Genomic DNA, 13,467 nt, shown 5'->3' on the forward strand with positions numbered 1-13,467 from the left:
CATTTATTATTAAAGTTATCTCGTTGCTCTGAAGGTATTAGATTTTATATTGTATTTATCAAATTGGTACATCTTTTGTTATTGTTTTGTTTTTTTCTTGTTAAATTGCGTCCATGCATAATAAGGGTTAAAACAAAAACCACTTTAAGAGCTTGTAGGAAATTGGGGAAATGATTGTCCATGCTAGGGTTCCTTTCTATGGACCATACCACGTTATACTTTAACCAAGGGAACTGTCACTTGCACTTTCACTACCGTCTCAAAGAGCACGAAATACGGATGACCGCTTATAAAGACAAGATGTTCCATTTAAAAATTGCGATTCCACATACAGCCATTTAAATCTATACTGAAGCAAATATTACATATAGCGTTAGCTCTTACCGCCCCCCCCCCTTAGTCCCACCCCTCTTGCAGCTGTCGAGTGGTAACGGTTCAGCAGAAGAGACTGCCATTTTACACAGGGACAGCTAGCTAAACCTACAAAGTGATTGACCACAACTTATTGGCCTATAGTAGTAAACTTGTTTTTCCAGAAGTACAGCGTGAACAGCGGTAAACTGTAACCAATCATCCAACACGGCTTTTTGTTTTCAAGCACGAGTCAAATAAACAGTGGCGTAAAAAACACGGGTAAGTTGGTCAATCCCAAGTTATCAAACGCTATTCTAGCAAGCTAACGTTACCATAACATACCCACGGTGTTATAGCTTTCTAGGCACTTCTTGGCTTGATCATTTAGCTAGTGCTACTGGTTGTGATATAGAAGCTACTGTTATGGTCTGAATGGTGGTTTGATAATGTGACAGTAATATGTTGACGAAATTACGTCATGACAGGTTTGGTTTGGTTTGCATAAATGAGCTATGGTGTGTGTTTCGGGTGCTGTTAACCAATAACGGTCCCACTATCGGGTTTTGCTTAAAAGCTTTTGAAAGGTTTATACTTAACGTATATATGTGTATGAAAGAGGATGGTCTGGGCGTGATGTCACCTAACGCGGAAGTCGCCACTGTCACTCCTCCCACAGTCAAGACCTGTCATGGACTCACATGCAGAACCATTGCTAAAATGTTCAAAGGCTGTTCTGTAACTGACCACACTAAGTGATGCAAAAGACTAAACGGTAGAAGTTATTACACACTGCTAAAGTCTAAAGAGAAGTAGGCCTATAGTTAGGTGCTGTTTGTACAGGATCTGTGTATGGAATGTTAACCAAGCACACAAATAATTAATGTGTGTTTTAAAAAGAAGTATTTAAACAAACCTGACAACCAGGATGCTATCTATATTATTTCAGTGTGGCGGACAAATTCCACTATGAAATATGACCATATGGCCATACAGTAAGGATTCAACGTTAAAACTTCGTCTACATTGAGCTGTATACATTTTTAAAATGCTGTTTTTGTGCTATCGTTTTAGCAGAGTAAAAATAAATAACAACAAAGTAGAACAACAAATAAGAACATCATAAAAATGGCCAAACCTGCCCTCTTTTGTTGGGAAACAACAAAACTGTCAACATCTGGTATGGAGTGGAACTGACAACCTAGCTGATCAAGTCTTTATTTTATGATTGCAACATTGACTGATAAAATCAGTGTAAATTAATCACAGCTGTGCTGTTTAGTAAGCTATTAATGTTGTAAAAAAATCATGATCACAGAACTGGGTACACAACAGAAAGTTGTCTTCTTAACTTTGCTGCCACACAGACGTCGTCTCTGACTATAGGCTACAGACTCAGCTGGTTATTCTGCTGAGTGCCAGCCCATTGTTACACCTCTGTTCAGTCTCCTGCTCTCTGTGCTCACATGTGCTGTTTGTAATACAGCTAAATTTATGTCATGTCATGTCATGTCATTCGAAAAGCTGAGCTTGAAAGGTGGTTAAGGTTAGGGTTGGGTTTAGAGATAATTGCTATAAATCATATTGTTGTCAATACCATTTTATGCCACTGATATAATGATAATAGCATACTAATGCAAGTACACCCTTTCAGATAGAGCTTTTTGATTCCATGCAATGTCTGATCAGTCACTTAAACACCAAGAAGAAATACAGATAATCCTTGTACCAAGTCAGTAGCACTAACCTGAGTTGTTTTTCAATGCATAGTTGTGTAAATAGGAAACTGTGTGTGGTGTTATTTTACAGGGACTACTACTGGTAGTATGGCTCTTATTATACCTTATAACCACCAGGGCTGTCAACAAATACTCTAAATTTGAATATAATCGAATTGTAAAAAAACATTCAACATTTGATTGTGAATATTGATATCTAATTGTGGAGAAAAAAAGCAGCAGGACCATGGCTGTCTGCCACATGATTTTTGGCGTGGGCCTTGGCTACTGGACTGAATGCAGTTCATGATGGACAAGAGTCACACAATGTCACTTTCCTTGATGGAAAGTGAAATGTAGGTCAACCTGAAAAGAATTGGTTAAGATGGCAGAGAGTTCATAACCAACTGCACTGCAGAGAGAGTGAGTTGCAAATACTTAGGATTTTGTTCAGTACACAGCAAAATTGTGGAACCATGAGATAATGTTGCATCATGTTAGATTAGATATTTAAATGGTTTGAACCTTTGTTGTTTCTTTAAAAGGAAGGATTGAATGCCCTTTTCACCTTTTTTTGACAGTGCTGCTAACCACTGCTACACCTATGTTTCAGCTTGTGTTCAGTAGACTGTTGATGCTTGTACCCTCTTCCATCTTTATGAAATCTCACAAGGCAGTTCCTCACCATGTTTTAGAGAAAACATTACAGAAAACCCAGGCCAAAACTGAGAAAGCCTTGGTGTTCGCAGGTTATTTTATAAACTTGTTTGTGCAACTAGCTTTAACTTGAAATTGGATGTGTATTCACTTTTGATGCATTTAGGTTGTACATTGGAGCCCTTCATTTCAATATAGTCTCAGTTTTGTTGTATACTGTATTTTGGTGAAGTCACATTCTTGGACTTGGACAGTTAACTAGATTAAATGACATGATGGATGTAATGTTAATCAGTGAAATCCACTGATACTTGATTTTGTGTAATTAATTCATGGAGAGGTCTGTGCAAAGTAATCTGATATAAACACACTCTTCTTCCTCCTGAGAAAAACATTACTCTGTGCACTGTGAAAGAAATGTTACAGATGTGCTCCAGGTCTGAAGTTACAATGTTGAATATCAAAATAAACTGATGCAGAAACTGCATTGCCTGTCCAGGCTCTTAAATTAAGCCTGATGTTAGTGGAGGCACAATTTATGTTGGGACACCCTCACTGTAATGCATTGCTTCAAACCCTGAACAGGAGAGTAGGTACAATTATTAGGATTCATAGGTACAAATTACTGCACACCTGATATACTAAGAAAACTGTTTCAGGTCTGCAGCATAATCGGACATGTTGACATGTTTAGTATCGTATCATTTTTGCTCAAGACATGACTTGGTTAAGGGACATCATCATGGTCTGACTTTGCTGCTCCCAAACAGACAAATAATATGTTGGGTCAGTACAGTTGACTCCTGCTTTAAGCCTGCAGTTGAAACATAGATGGTTACAGCTGGGCCCCCCTCAGTGTGGATAAAGTGTGCTCTGCTAGGCCAATGGGGAAAACCCTTAAGTGCCAACTTGAAACCCACTGAACTGTACCACTGAGAGCATGTCACATGTTCTGGGTTATTTCATGAAATAACCTAGTACACCCTGGGTGGGCTAGAACATGATGTTGCAGTTATGTGGCATGTGACTGACAGTGACTGGTTTGTTGAGGAAACTAGCAGGGAATGATGAAAAGCTTCATGTAGAATGATCAGAAGATAAGAGGAGATAAGAGGATATGCGTTAAGTGTTAAGAGTGAGGACAAAACCAATCAGTTTTTGTGGCAGTGACCAGAGAGCTGACCTTTGCTTTAGGTTGCACCTCTGTTAACAAATGTTCCTAAAATTATTGGGCATGTTTTGTATGTTGTGCAAGATGTTGTTTATGCTTTTAAAGTATATTTTTTGGGGGCTTTGTTTTAATGCCTTTATTTCATAGTACAGTACAGAGAGACAGAAAATGGGGGGGCAGGGAGAGGGGGAACGACATGCAGTAAAGGGCCGTCCGATGCGGGATTCGAGCCGGGCCGACTGCAGCGAGGACTGTAGCCTCTACACATGGGGCGTCTGCTCAACCTACTGCGCCACTTGATGCCCCTTGTTTATGCTTTTAAATGACATCAAACATGACATGTCTATCACAGTGGATGTGAAGGTCAGACTGACCGTAGTTATTACAGCTGTAATAAATGTCAGAGATATTAAAATACAGAATCTTAGTAACATGAACATGCACAAACCATTCCAACATATAAAATTACACTATTAATATCACAGATAGGTTTTCTGATACCTCAGGTAGATTTTGTTCGATCTTTGAGGGAAACGGTCTGTGAGTCTCTGTTTTTATAAAGCTGGGGAATTCTTTTGAAGCCGGACTCTCAATGGAAGAGAGATCATCCAAAAAGATGCCAATGTGTGCTATATAAAGTATCTATCTATCTATCTATCTATCTATCTATCTATCTATCTATCTATCTATCTATCTATCTATCTATCTATCTATCTATCTATCTATCTGTCTCTCTATCTGTCTATCTGTCTAACCACCTACCTACCTATCTGTATGATGTTGTCCTAACTCTTTCACTCAGACTCATCCTGAGGATCACTCTAAATGCTCATGGAGAGTGGGAGAGGTGAAAAGTTCAGAGGTCTGCTTTAGCGGGAGCAGGGAGAAGCAAGCTGTATGTTCTGTACCTCTCCAGATGTTACTTTTTGCTGCCAAAACAACTTAATTTCCCCATCAAACTTTCAGCTTATTAAGTCGTCCACTCTTGATTTGACAACACATGCACACGATTAGTTTATAATTAAGAACTGCACCTCCCATACAGTGGTGAAACCCTTTGGAATCACCTGATTTGGTCATTGGTCATAAGATGTGATCCAAGTCTAAGTTAAGAGTACAGACAATCACAAGGTGCTTAAGCGAATAACACACAATTATGAATGCACCTATTAAACACTCTCAGTGCTGGTGGAACTAGTCAAACTTAACTAGTCGATTCTTCTTGAATATTGTTCTTGTACAGTTGCATGGACGTCATGCTCCATGCACCGTCATTTGCACATTGTAGACTCATGAACATGAACTCATGAACTCTTGCTATATTGTGCTTTTGGAGTCACCTTAGCTAAGCACCCAGAACTAAACCATCTCCATTTGTAGACAGTTTGTCTGACTGTGGACTGATGAAGATCTAAAGTCTTTCAGCTTTATGCAAATCAGTTAATTAAAGGACTTCTCAGATCTCTCTTTTGTGAGGCATGGTTCACAAAAGCAGATGTTTCTTGTGAATAGCAATAGTTTGTGTGTGTGTTCTTTGTGAGAGTAGCTCTAACCCACACCTCCGATCTTGTTTCATAAACTCCAGGTCTGATAACTCCTGACTCCAGTTAGCTTTTGTTGATGTCATTAGACAAGGCGTTCATACACTTTTGTCCAACCTCTACTGTGAATGTTTAAATGAGGTATTCATGGATGAGAACAATATAATGATTATGTGTTAGTTAAAATAGATTCGGTTTGTTCATTTTTGTAACTTAGATGAATATCGGTTCAAATTTTAGGACAATTTTATACGTAAATCCAGATAATACGTTTTCTTTCTACTTTATATGTACCTGCCCATAGCTGGATGTGACCACCTGTAGTTAACTAAGCCATTGATGAGTGGCATTGTGACAGGGTTTATCAAGGATCATTTAAGATAGCTTAACGGTAGTAAGACTAATAGGATGTTTCTGTGTTGGGGGGGTTGGCTGTGGTCAATCTGTGCTGGAATAGTGTGTGTCACTACACCACACAGCATGGTAGAATAAGTTGCTTATTTCATGATGTGTTTGTGGTGTGGTGGTTTGCAGAAAACGCAGTGTGAACATTCCTCCCTGCAATATTTAAAACCTTACCTGTACCGTAGAATATGTCCATATGTTGTGTAGACCTGTTTATTGAAGAATATCACTGCTAACAAAACTCTGCAAACTCTGTGATGCTAACTCTGTAACTCTACATTTCCTATAACTTCTCCACAATTCAAGCCCACTAGTTTGCCAGTGGAAAGCCTTTAATGTGAAGCCACAACAGCAGGAAATGTTGTCTGTGTCAGAAGTAACAGTTCTGAGTTGATCCATAGTGATCCATAAACAGTTAAACAAGGCTTATATCTGAAAGTACAAACAACAATGTTGTAGTGAAGTGAAACTAAACCACAGACTTTGTTTGGAGCTACTGAAGAAGTGAGAGCTGAACACAGATAGACTTCAAACAGAGCTTTCTCTGTAGTCTCCAGCACAGACATACAAGTGTTGTGCAGCACAAGAGAGTTGATGGAAGGGGAGACCATCATGGCTCCTGCTGCCAAGCAGGACCACAGCACAGCATGGCTATTCCCTGCTGTGAGACAGTAGTAGAAACACATATGATCATGACTTTGCTAAAGAGGACCAACCTAGGCCCATGGAAAACCCCCGTCACTTGAACTTATGGTTATTGTTTATCAGACTTGGATGTCACTGCATGTTCCTGTTTTTGAAGAAAACATTACCACCCTGTTTGTGTTCCACTTTACCTTGGTTTACTGATTCATGTCTCTGTTGAATGTGTAAATATTTGTTAAGTGTATTTTTGTCATGTATTTATTTGTAATTGTTTTTTGTGTTTGTGGTGTTTGTGTGTTGTGGGTCCTGTCCTGTGTTTGTGTTTGTTAGAGGTAGTAGTGTAAGGCCCTGGATGGATAGCCTGGACCCCGAAACCCTGTATGTGTCTCCAGAACAGACTGGACAGCCCACACTCCCCCTCCCTACCTTGGAAGTCTCCAACGTGGCACTAGTGGGGTAAGGATCCGTCAGTCTACTCCGCTCTGTTCTCTGATAGTAGTTTGGGGGACAACAGAGGGCTGTAGAAAATCTGCCAGCACCCAGTAACCCACTGCCTGCACCATGCAGCCATATAAACTCTGTCTCTCACGCAGTCAGTCAGGCAGTCCATACATACAAAGCTGTAAACAAAAAAATGCAACAGTAAGTGAAATGTATATAGATTCATTGTGTGCTTTATCAGACAGATGTAATGAATTTAAGGCTTTTTATACATAATGAGACATACTCACTGCCTGTTGTTAGCATGGTCCAAGAACTGGCTTCATGTTTTAAAAACAAAGTAAAACCTGAGACTCTGAATTCTCTACATTGGAAATGAGAAAGCTGTTGTGTCGTCATCTGATTGCCAATATTAACAAAAACTACAGTAACAGGATTTCCTGTAGCACTGCCTAATAGATCATAGTTTAAAGGTGTATACAGGTGAGTGTATCTGTAAATTCTCAGGTACAGTACTCAGCATACACAGGGCTCTTAGTCCTTGGGTTCTTAGTTTTAACCTCATGATCCCATATTGAATCATGACTTGGAAGTAGATGGGAAACAGGACTGGTTGAAGTAAAAGACCTCCGTGAAAGTGTATACAAAACAAGATTTCTTATTTTTAATCATAGACACTCAGAACCCCTTCGCATTATATGCACAAACTTTTTCGAGGACCTTGGTTAAGTCTCTACAAGCGTTGCACACCTGGATTTGGGCAGTTTATCCCATTCTTATTGACAGATTGTCTCAAGCTCTGCCAGATTGGGTGAGAAGTGTCTGTGAACTGCCGTCGTATCTCCACAGATGTTTTCTAGGTTTTAAGTCTGGGCCACTCAAGGGCACTCATGGACTTGTTCTGAACATTTTCTTGGCTGTGTGCTCCGGATCACTGTCGTGCCAGTCTCCGGTCACATGCACTCTGGAGCAGTTTTTCTTTAAGGACCTCTCTATTGCTCTGTTGGCTGCATTCATCCTTCCCCTAACTAGTTTCTCCTTTTTAATAAATGTAAAAAATTTTTTTTAAGTTTTCACGTTGTCATTATGGGATATTGGGTGTAGATTGATGAGGAAAAAAATGGATTTAAACATTTTTAGGGTAACACTTGCTTTTACTAACTGCAGTGTCTATATTCCTCATAATGTCTGTTATTTAAGAATTCTGCAAAATTATGTCCAGAATGTGATTAAAACACCCAGTTCTGTCACATAATGCCCACTGTAATGGTGATATACCTGTGATCAGCACCTCTAGGAAGATGCTTGTGTTATTTTACAGACTCATATGTGATACTGAAAATATACAGACAGGTGACAAATTAAAGGAAAAACAGGTTGACAATGCCCCCATCTATAGCGCACAAGGCGTCACTGATTGGTTTGATGAGTATGAAAATTAGGGCTGCATGATATGCAAAAAAATATCATATTGTGATTATTATGGCAGATATTGCGATTTCAGTTGGAATAATCACTTTTTCATTTAATTTTCACTGAAAAAATATAAATATGATGTGATTTTTGTTGGTGTTGTACCTTGTAACAAACACGTCTGGAGAATATTATTTGTAATTGCAGGTCCTGGGATTTGGATATTGAACTTGGCCACATTGCGACTTTGATTATATTTCGATTTAATTGTGCAGCTCTAATGAAAACAATGTGAATCTAGACAGTCACCAGATCTCAGCCAAGCTGAACACAATTATAGGAGATTTCAAAACACAAAATAAGGGAATATCTTTCAGAAGAATGGTGTTCATCCTCCAGTAGAGTTTAGGGATTTGAAGAATCAACACCAAGGAGCACTGAAGCTCTTCTGGCGGCACATGGTGGTCTAACACCTTACTACGACACTTTGTTGGTTTTCTGTTGGTTATCCGTCCTGCACATTATTGAGAGGATCTAAATGCATGTTGCACAATAAAGAACTACCAATCCGTAGAACAAAAAAAGAGGTTGTGTTGAATCCAGGAAACGACTACCTGAAGGCAGGTTGGCAGATACAATGGTCCAGTGTTGTATTACATACATTCCTCGAGTTTATCTCATTTGATAGGTGTTGATGTGTATGTGCATGTGAGTTTGTGTGTGCACTGTGTGGTGCACAAAGAGCAAAGCCAGTGTCATTTGACATTGTTTTTACACACACAAGTCACACACCAACCAGTGCAGCCTGCAGGACAACAGGGCAAACACAGCCCCCCTCAGGCCGGAACCTAATTGTTAGCCCCTGTTGTGCCTAGTCCAGGGATTAGCTACTGGCTGGGGAGTACTATTCACTCCCTCTTTCATTCCCTCTGCCCACTGGGCCTTATCACCATCAATCTGACACCCTGTTTATCTGATGCTGCAGCCAGATCTGCTGGCCTTGGAGAAATGTTCACAAAGGCCGTGGATCATCAGCACTTTGATTGTGGGACCCCAAATGGCCATTACTCTCTCTGGCCCCAGTGATCCCACCAGCACTCTGTCTCTATGATCCCCATGCAGTGGTTAGTCCCAGCCGCAGAACCTGGAAAGCCAACCTGAAGGCCTGTCACTTTGTGTCTGTCATTTGTACTCCTCTTCTTCCATATCAGACAAAGGTGTTTCCTCAGGCACATTTTGTTTGTTGTATTTGTTGCTCCAGTGGACGGGTTCTCCACGTGGATTGGTTTGTCGCGGCACACTGTTTCTCTCTGCCCTCTCTGCACTGCCGGCTGCCTTACAACACCAGTCACCAGGGACTTACCAGCAAGTGTATGCTCTGGAGTTTACCACCACCGTCTGATCACTCTATCAATTTAGCTTCATTGTGTTAAAGAAGAAGAAAACAAACACATTTTCCATCATGGCTTCTTTTAAGCTGGATTTCCTCCCTGAGATGATGGTGGACCACTGCTCTTTGAATTCTAGTCCTGTGTAAGTAACTCCCTCTGGCCATCTTTGTAAGTATTATATGTTTCATAGAGTTTCTGTAAATCAGCTGGAAAGGACGGATCTGTTTTAAGGTCTTTATTGTGATTTAGTGTATAATTAGTAATAGTCATGAGCAGCTGTGTTGTAGTGTGTGAGGGTGGTAACAGGCCTACGAATGAGACATGCACCTTTCCTGATCATTTGTTTTTGCTCTGATTTGCTTTGTGGTTTTGTAATGCTCAGATATTCCTGATGTATATCTAAGCTGTACATGTTTAATGCTGATTTGATTCTGAGAGTTGTCGTGAAAGACTTTAGTAAATAGTTGTAACCTTCTATTGGACCTTTAAAGTCTTTAAGCCAAATCATCATGCTTTGCGTCCATGGTTGGATCCAACTTTTCAATTGAATATTGAATGTGTTGACATCAAAATTGTTTTTCTATACAATCAGCACTGCTCACTCTTTCCAGCAATATGGTTCCTTCTGTGTCCACGGATGTGTTAGAAAGAAATCCCTCGAAAACTAGTGAAATCCTGTAGTTGCATTTTTATCTACATAGCACTCCACTCTGCTAAGAGCTGCCGTGGCTCCTTCCTGTACGCCTCTGGTTCTGTTAATCAGTTCCTTTTCTTTTGGAAGCCCATGTCTGATTCTTGGCATATTATTTGTGCAAGAAACAACAAAGTGATGTGGAGATTTGGTTTCAATAGGCTGCTCTGACAAACTAAAAATAACAATGAATGCATCTCCCACTTTAGTCTTCATAACCACATTATTAGTTTTTTTCTTTCCCAAAATAGTCCTTTGAGCAGATTTGCTTTGTCGTCCCTGAAGTCATGTCACAGCGTATAAGTGTATATTGATTTAGATATCAAGGTCTTTGATTACAGTTGGTGTGATATTTGATCAATTATACTTGTCCCCTGGTACAGCTAACTCTCAGGTCGTGATATACTAATAGCAATATATCAAATTGTCAAAAGTAAAACTCTAACAACTACAACCATAAACCTGGAGAAAGAATGCACATACACAAACATTAACAATGTCACAAAACGTTTTTTGTTAGATTGTCAGTGACTGAAGACCAAGTGTGCACACGCTCTTTAAATCTTTTTCTTACATATGCAAACGTACACACACACACACACACACACACACACTGGACACACACACACACACACACACACACACACACACACACACACACACACCGGACACACACACACACACCGGACACACACACACACACACACACACACACACACACACACACACACACACACACACGCACGCACACACACACACACACACAAATAGAACGACTCTACAAACACTTAGATCATTCATTATGCCTTTTCTTTATGTAACATGACTAAAATAAGACTTGTATCATGTTTTTAACAGATTTTATATTTTATTAATAAATAATGTGAGACTAAAATAAAATTTAGATATGATAGTTTTTCACTATACACTATGAATGTTAAATTTATCTTTGAATCAGCTTATGAAGTTACATCCAGATATTTCACTGTGACATCAGAGCTCACCTGTCTGTGCTGGTCAAGCAGCTGCTGACAGGATTCACCTGACAAGAGGATTCATGTTAGACAAGCTGTGGGAAATTTACCACATGTATATGTCCATAATATACTGACCCATACAAATGTAACTCAACTTCTGCTCTACTTATGAAAGAGTGGAGGGGTAGGGTTAGCATTAGTTCATTACATATTAATCCTACATTTTACTAATGTCAAAGATGATACATTTGGGTCAGCTAAGCTGTTACTTAACTACACTTTGGTTCTTCATAAAAAAGACCTAATGTCCTACACTAAAGCCCCTTTTAAACTGGTAAAAAAAAAAAAAACAGCTAACATCCACTTACATCGGTCTTTAGTCAGCAGTGAGAAAGGGTACAATTGGTACTCATTCCCAGGTCAAATGACTCCCAGAAGCTGTGGGTGTTTATCAGCTCCGGCTCTGATCGGCAGTGATGTAAACACAACACCCAGGTGAACATGCTTTTCTGAGCTGTGACATTGCTCACTGCAGCTGTGTGTCTGTAAAAGAAATCAGTCACCTATTTCAGCGAATTTACCTGTGTTTCTAAAACTGTTTATACCTGCTACATTTTTTGTGATAAGGGTATAATTCGCCATCAGCAGGTTATTAAAATTGTTTGATTAAAAAATATTTTTGAGCAATGATCACAAATTAACAAAAATCTTACACTTGGAATTTAAATATGATAACTGATGGTTAACTGATATTAGTTTTATCCAGCAAAGATTTCAATTCAGCGATGCTTGAAACATTCAGACTATACTGTAATACTAACCACTTCAAAATGGCATTCTTGCATCATTGTTCCGACTCTACCACTCTTGCGTGTGCTTCAGCAGCTAGTCGACAATACAAACTCATAAAAAACACAAAACAATTAAACAGTAATTGTGGCTTGTACAAAGGTTTGGAGACCATGAACAATAACAGCAGCCATGGTAGCAGCGCAAATTAATCATAATAATGAAGATGATGATTAGTGCTGAGTTGTGGTGGCAGATTCTGATCCTGCAGCTCTGGAGTCAGAGAAACCTGCAGAATGAGGACACAGAGAAGCACAAACCACAGCACAGAGAAGACACAAAGTTAAGGACATTCAGTGTGATATAAATGCATGAGAACAGAGAGAGAGGGAGAGAAAAGAAGTGCTCAGTGCATCATGGGTGTTCCAGTAACAGTTTAGGCCTATAGCAGCATAACTAAGGGATGGTTCAGGGCTTACCTTTAACTATAAGCTTTATCAAAGAGGACAGTTTGAAGCCTAATCTTAAATGTACAGGGAATCTGCCTCCTGCACCGAGACTGGGAGCTGGCTCCACAGGAGAGGAACCTGATAGCTGAAGGCTCTGCCTCCCATTCTACTCTTTGAAAACTCTAGGAACCACATGTAGACCTGCATATAGAGACCAGAGTGTTCTGTTGGGATAATAGGGAACTATGAGCTCTTTAAGATGTGATGGAGCTTGGTCATTAAGAATTACAGTCGTTTTGGAGTCAAGTGCTGAGGACAGATGAAGTAAAATTGAGCAATTTAGAGTCAGCAGTTAATCTAACTTGAATGTCTCTGTGGGGAGAACCCACATGCAAACAAGCACCTTATCATGATGATGTTTAACAGACCCACAAACGTAGACTCCGGTCTGCTCTGCCAGTGATCAAGTCAGCTGTCATGTTTTCAGGCAAGTGTGGAATAGGAGCTGTGATTACATGACATTTATTTTCTGTTACTCAGGAGCCACCCTATGCACCAATACAGAAATATGTGCAATAAGCTAAAGTCAGCTCATAGATTTATCAGTCAGACTCGTTTGATTAGAACTTTAGAGTTCATGTCATAATCAAGCTCCATAAGTAGCACCAAAAAAAAACTGTGGGAGCAGATCTGACCACTCCAGAAAAAATGTGCTTTTGTGGCTTTCTTTTCTCTGCTCTGCCCTCTGTGTCAGTGCTTGTTTGTATGAGGGCAGGGCTGACCTTTGCACACACACACACACACACACACACGCACAGAGAGAATGTG

General features: G+C 39.8%; 1 protein-coding gene across 4 annotated transcripts in view; it reads left to right on the forward strand.

Annotated features, from left to right (window-relative positions):
- The first annotated feature begins 448 nt into the window (after positions 1-448).
- celf1 (cugbp, Elav-like family member 1) overlaps positions 449-13,467 on the forward strand; it is a 39,034-nt gene continuing 26,015 nt past the window's right edge. For 3 of the 4 annotated variants that reach the window (XM_056405519.1, XM_056405602.1, XM_056405685.1), the window contains exons 1-2: positions 449-633; positions 6,819-6,944. In XM_056405519.1, coding sequence (XP_056261494.1) covers positions 6,841-6,944 — 104 coding nt within the window. In that variant the 5' untranslated portion in view covers positions 449-633; positions 6,819-6,840. The remainder of the gene's footprint in view (positions 634-6,818; positions 6,945-13,467) is intronic. The other variant, XM_056405763.1, reaches the window with a different exon arrangement.

Source organism: Seriola aureovittata, chromosome 1 (assembly GCF_021018895.1).
Source record: "Seriola aureovittata isolate HTS-2021-v1 ecotype China chromosome 1, ASM2101889v1, whole genome shotgun sequence".
In the NCBI taxonomy this organism is placed as follows: domain Eukaryota; kingdom Metazoa; phylum Chordata; class Actinopteri; order Carangiformes; family Carangidae; genus Seriola; species Seriola aureovittata.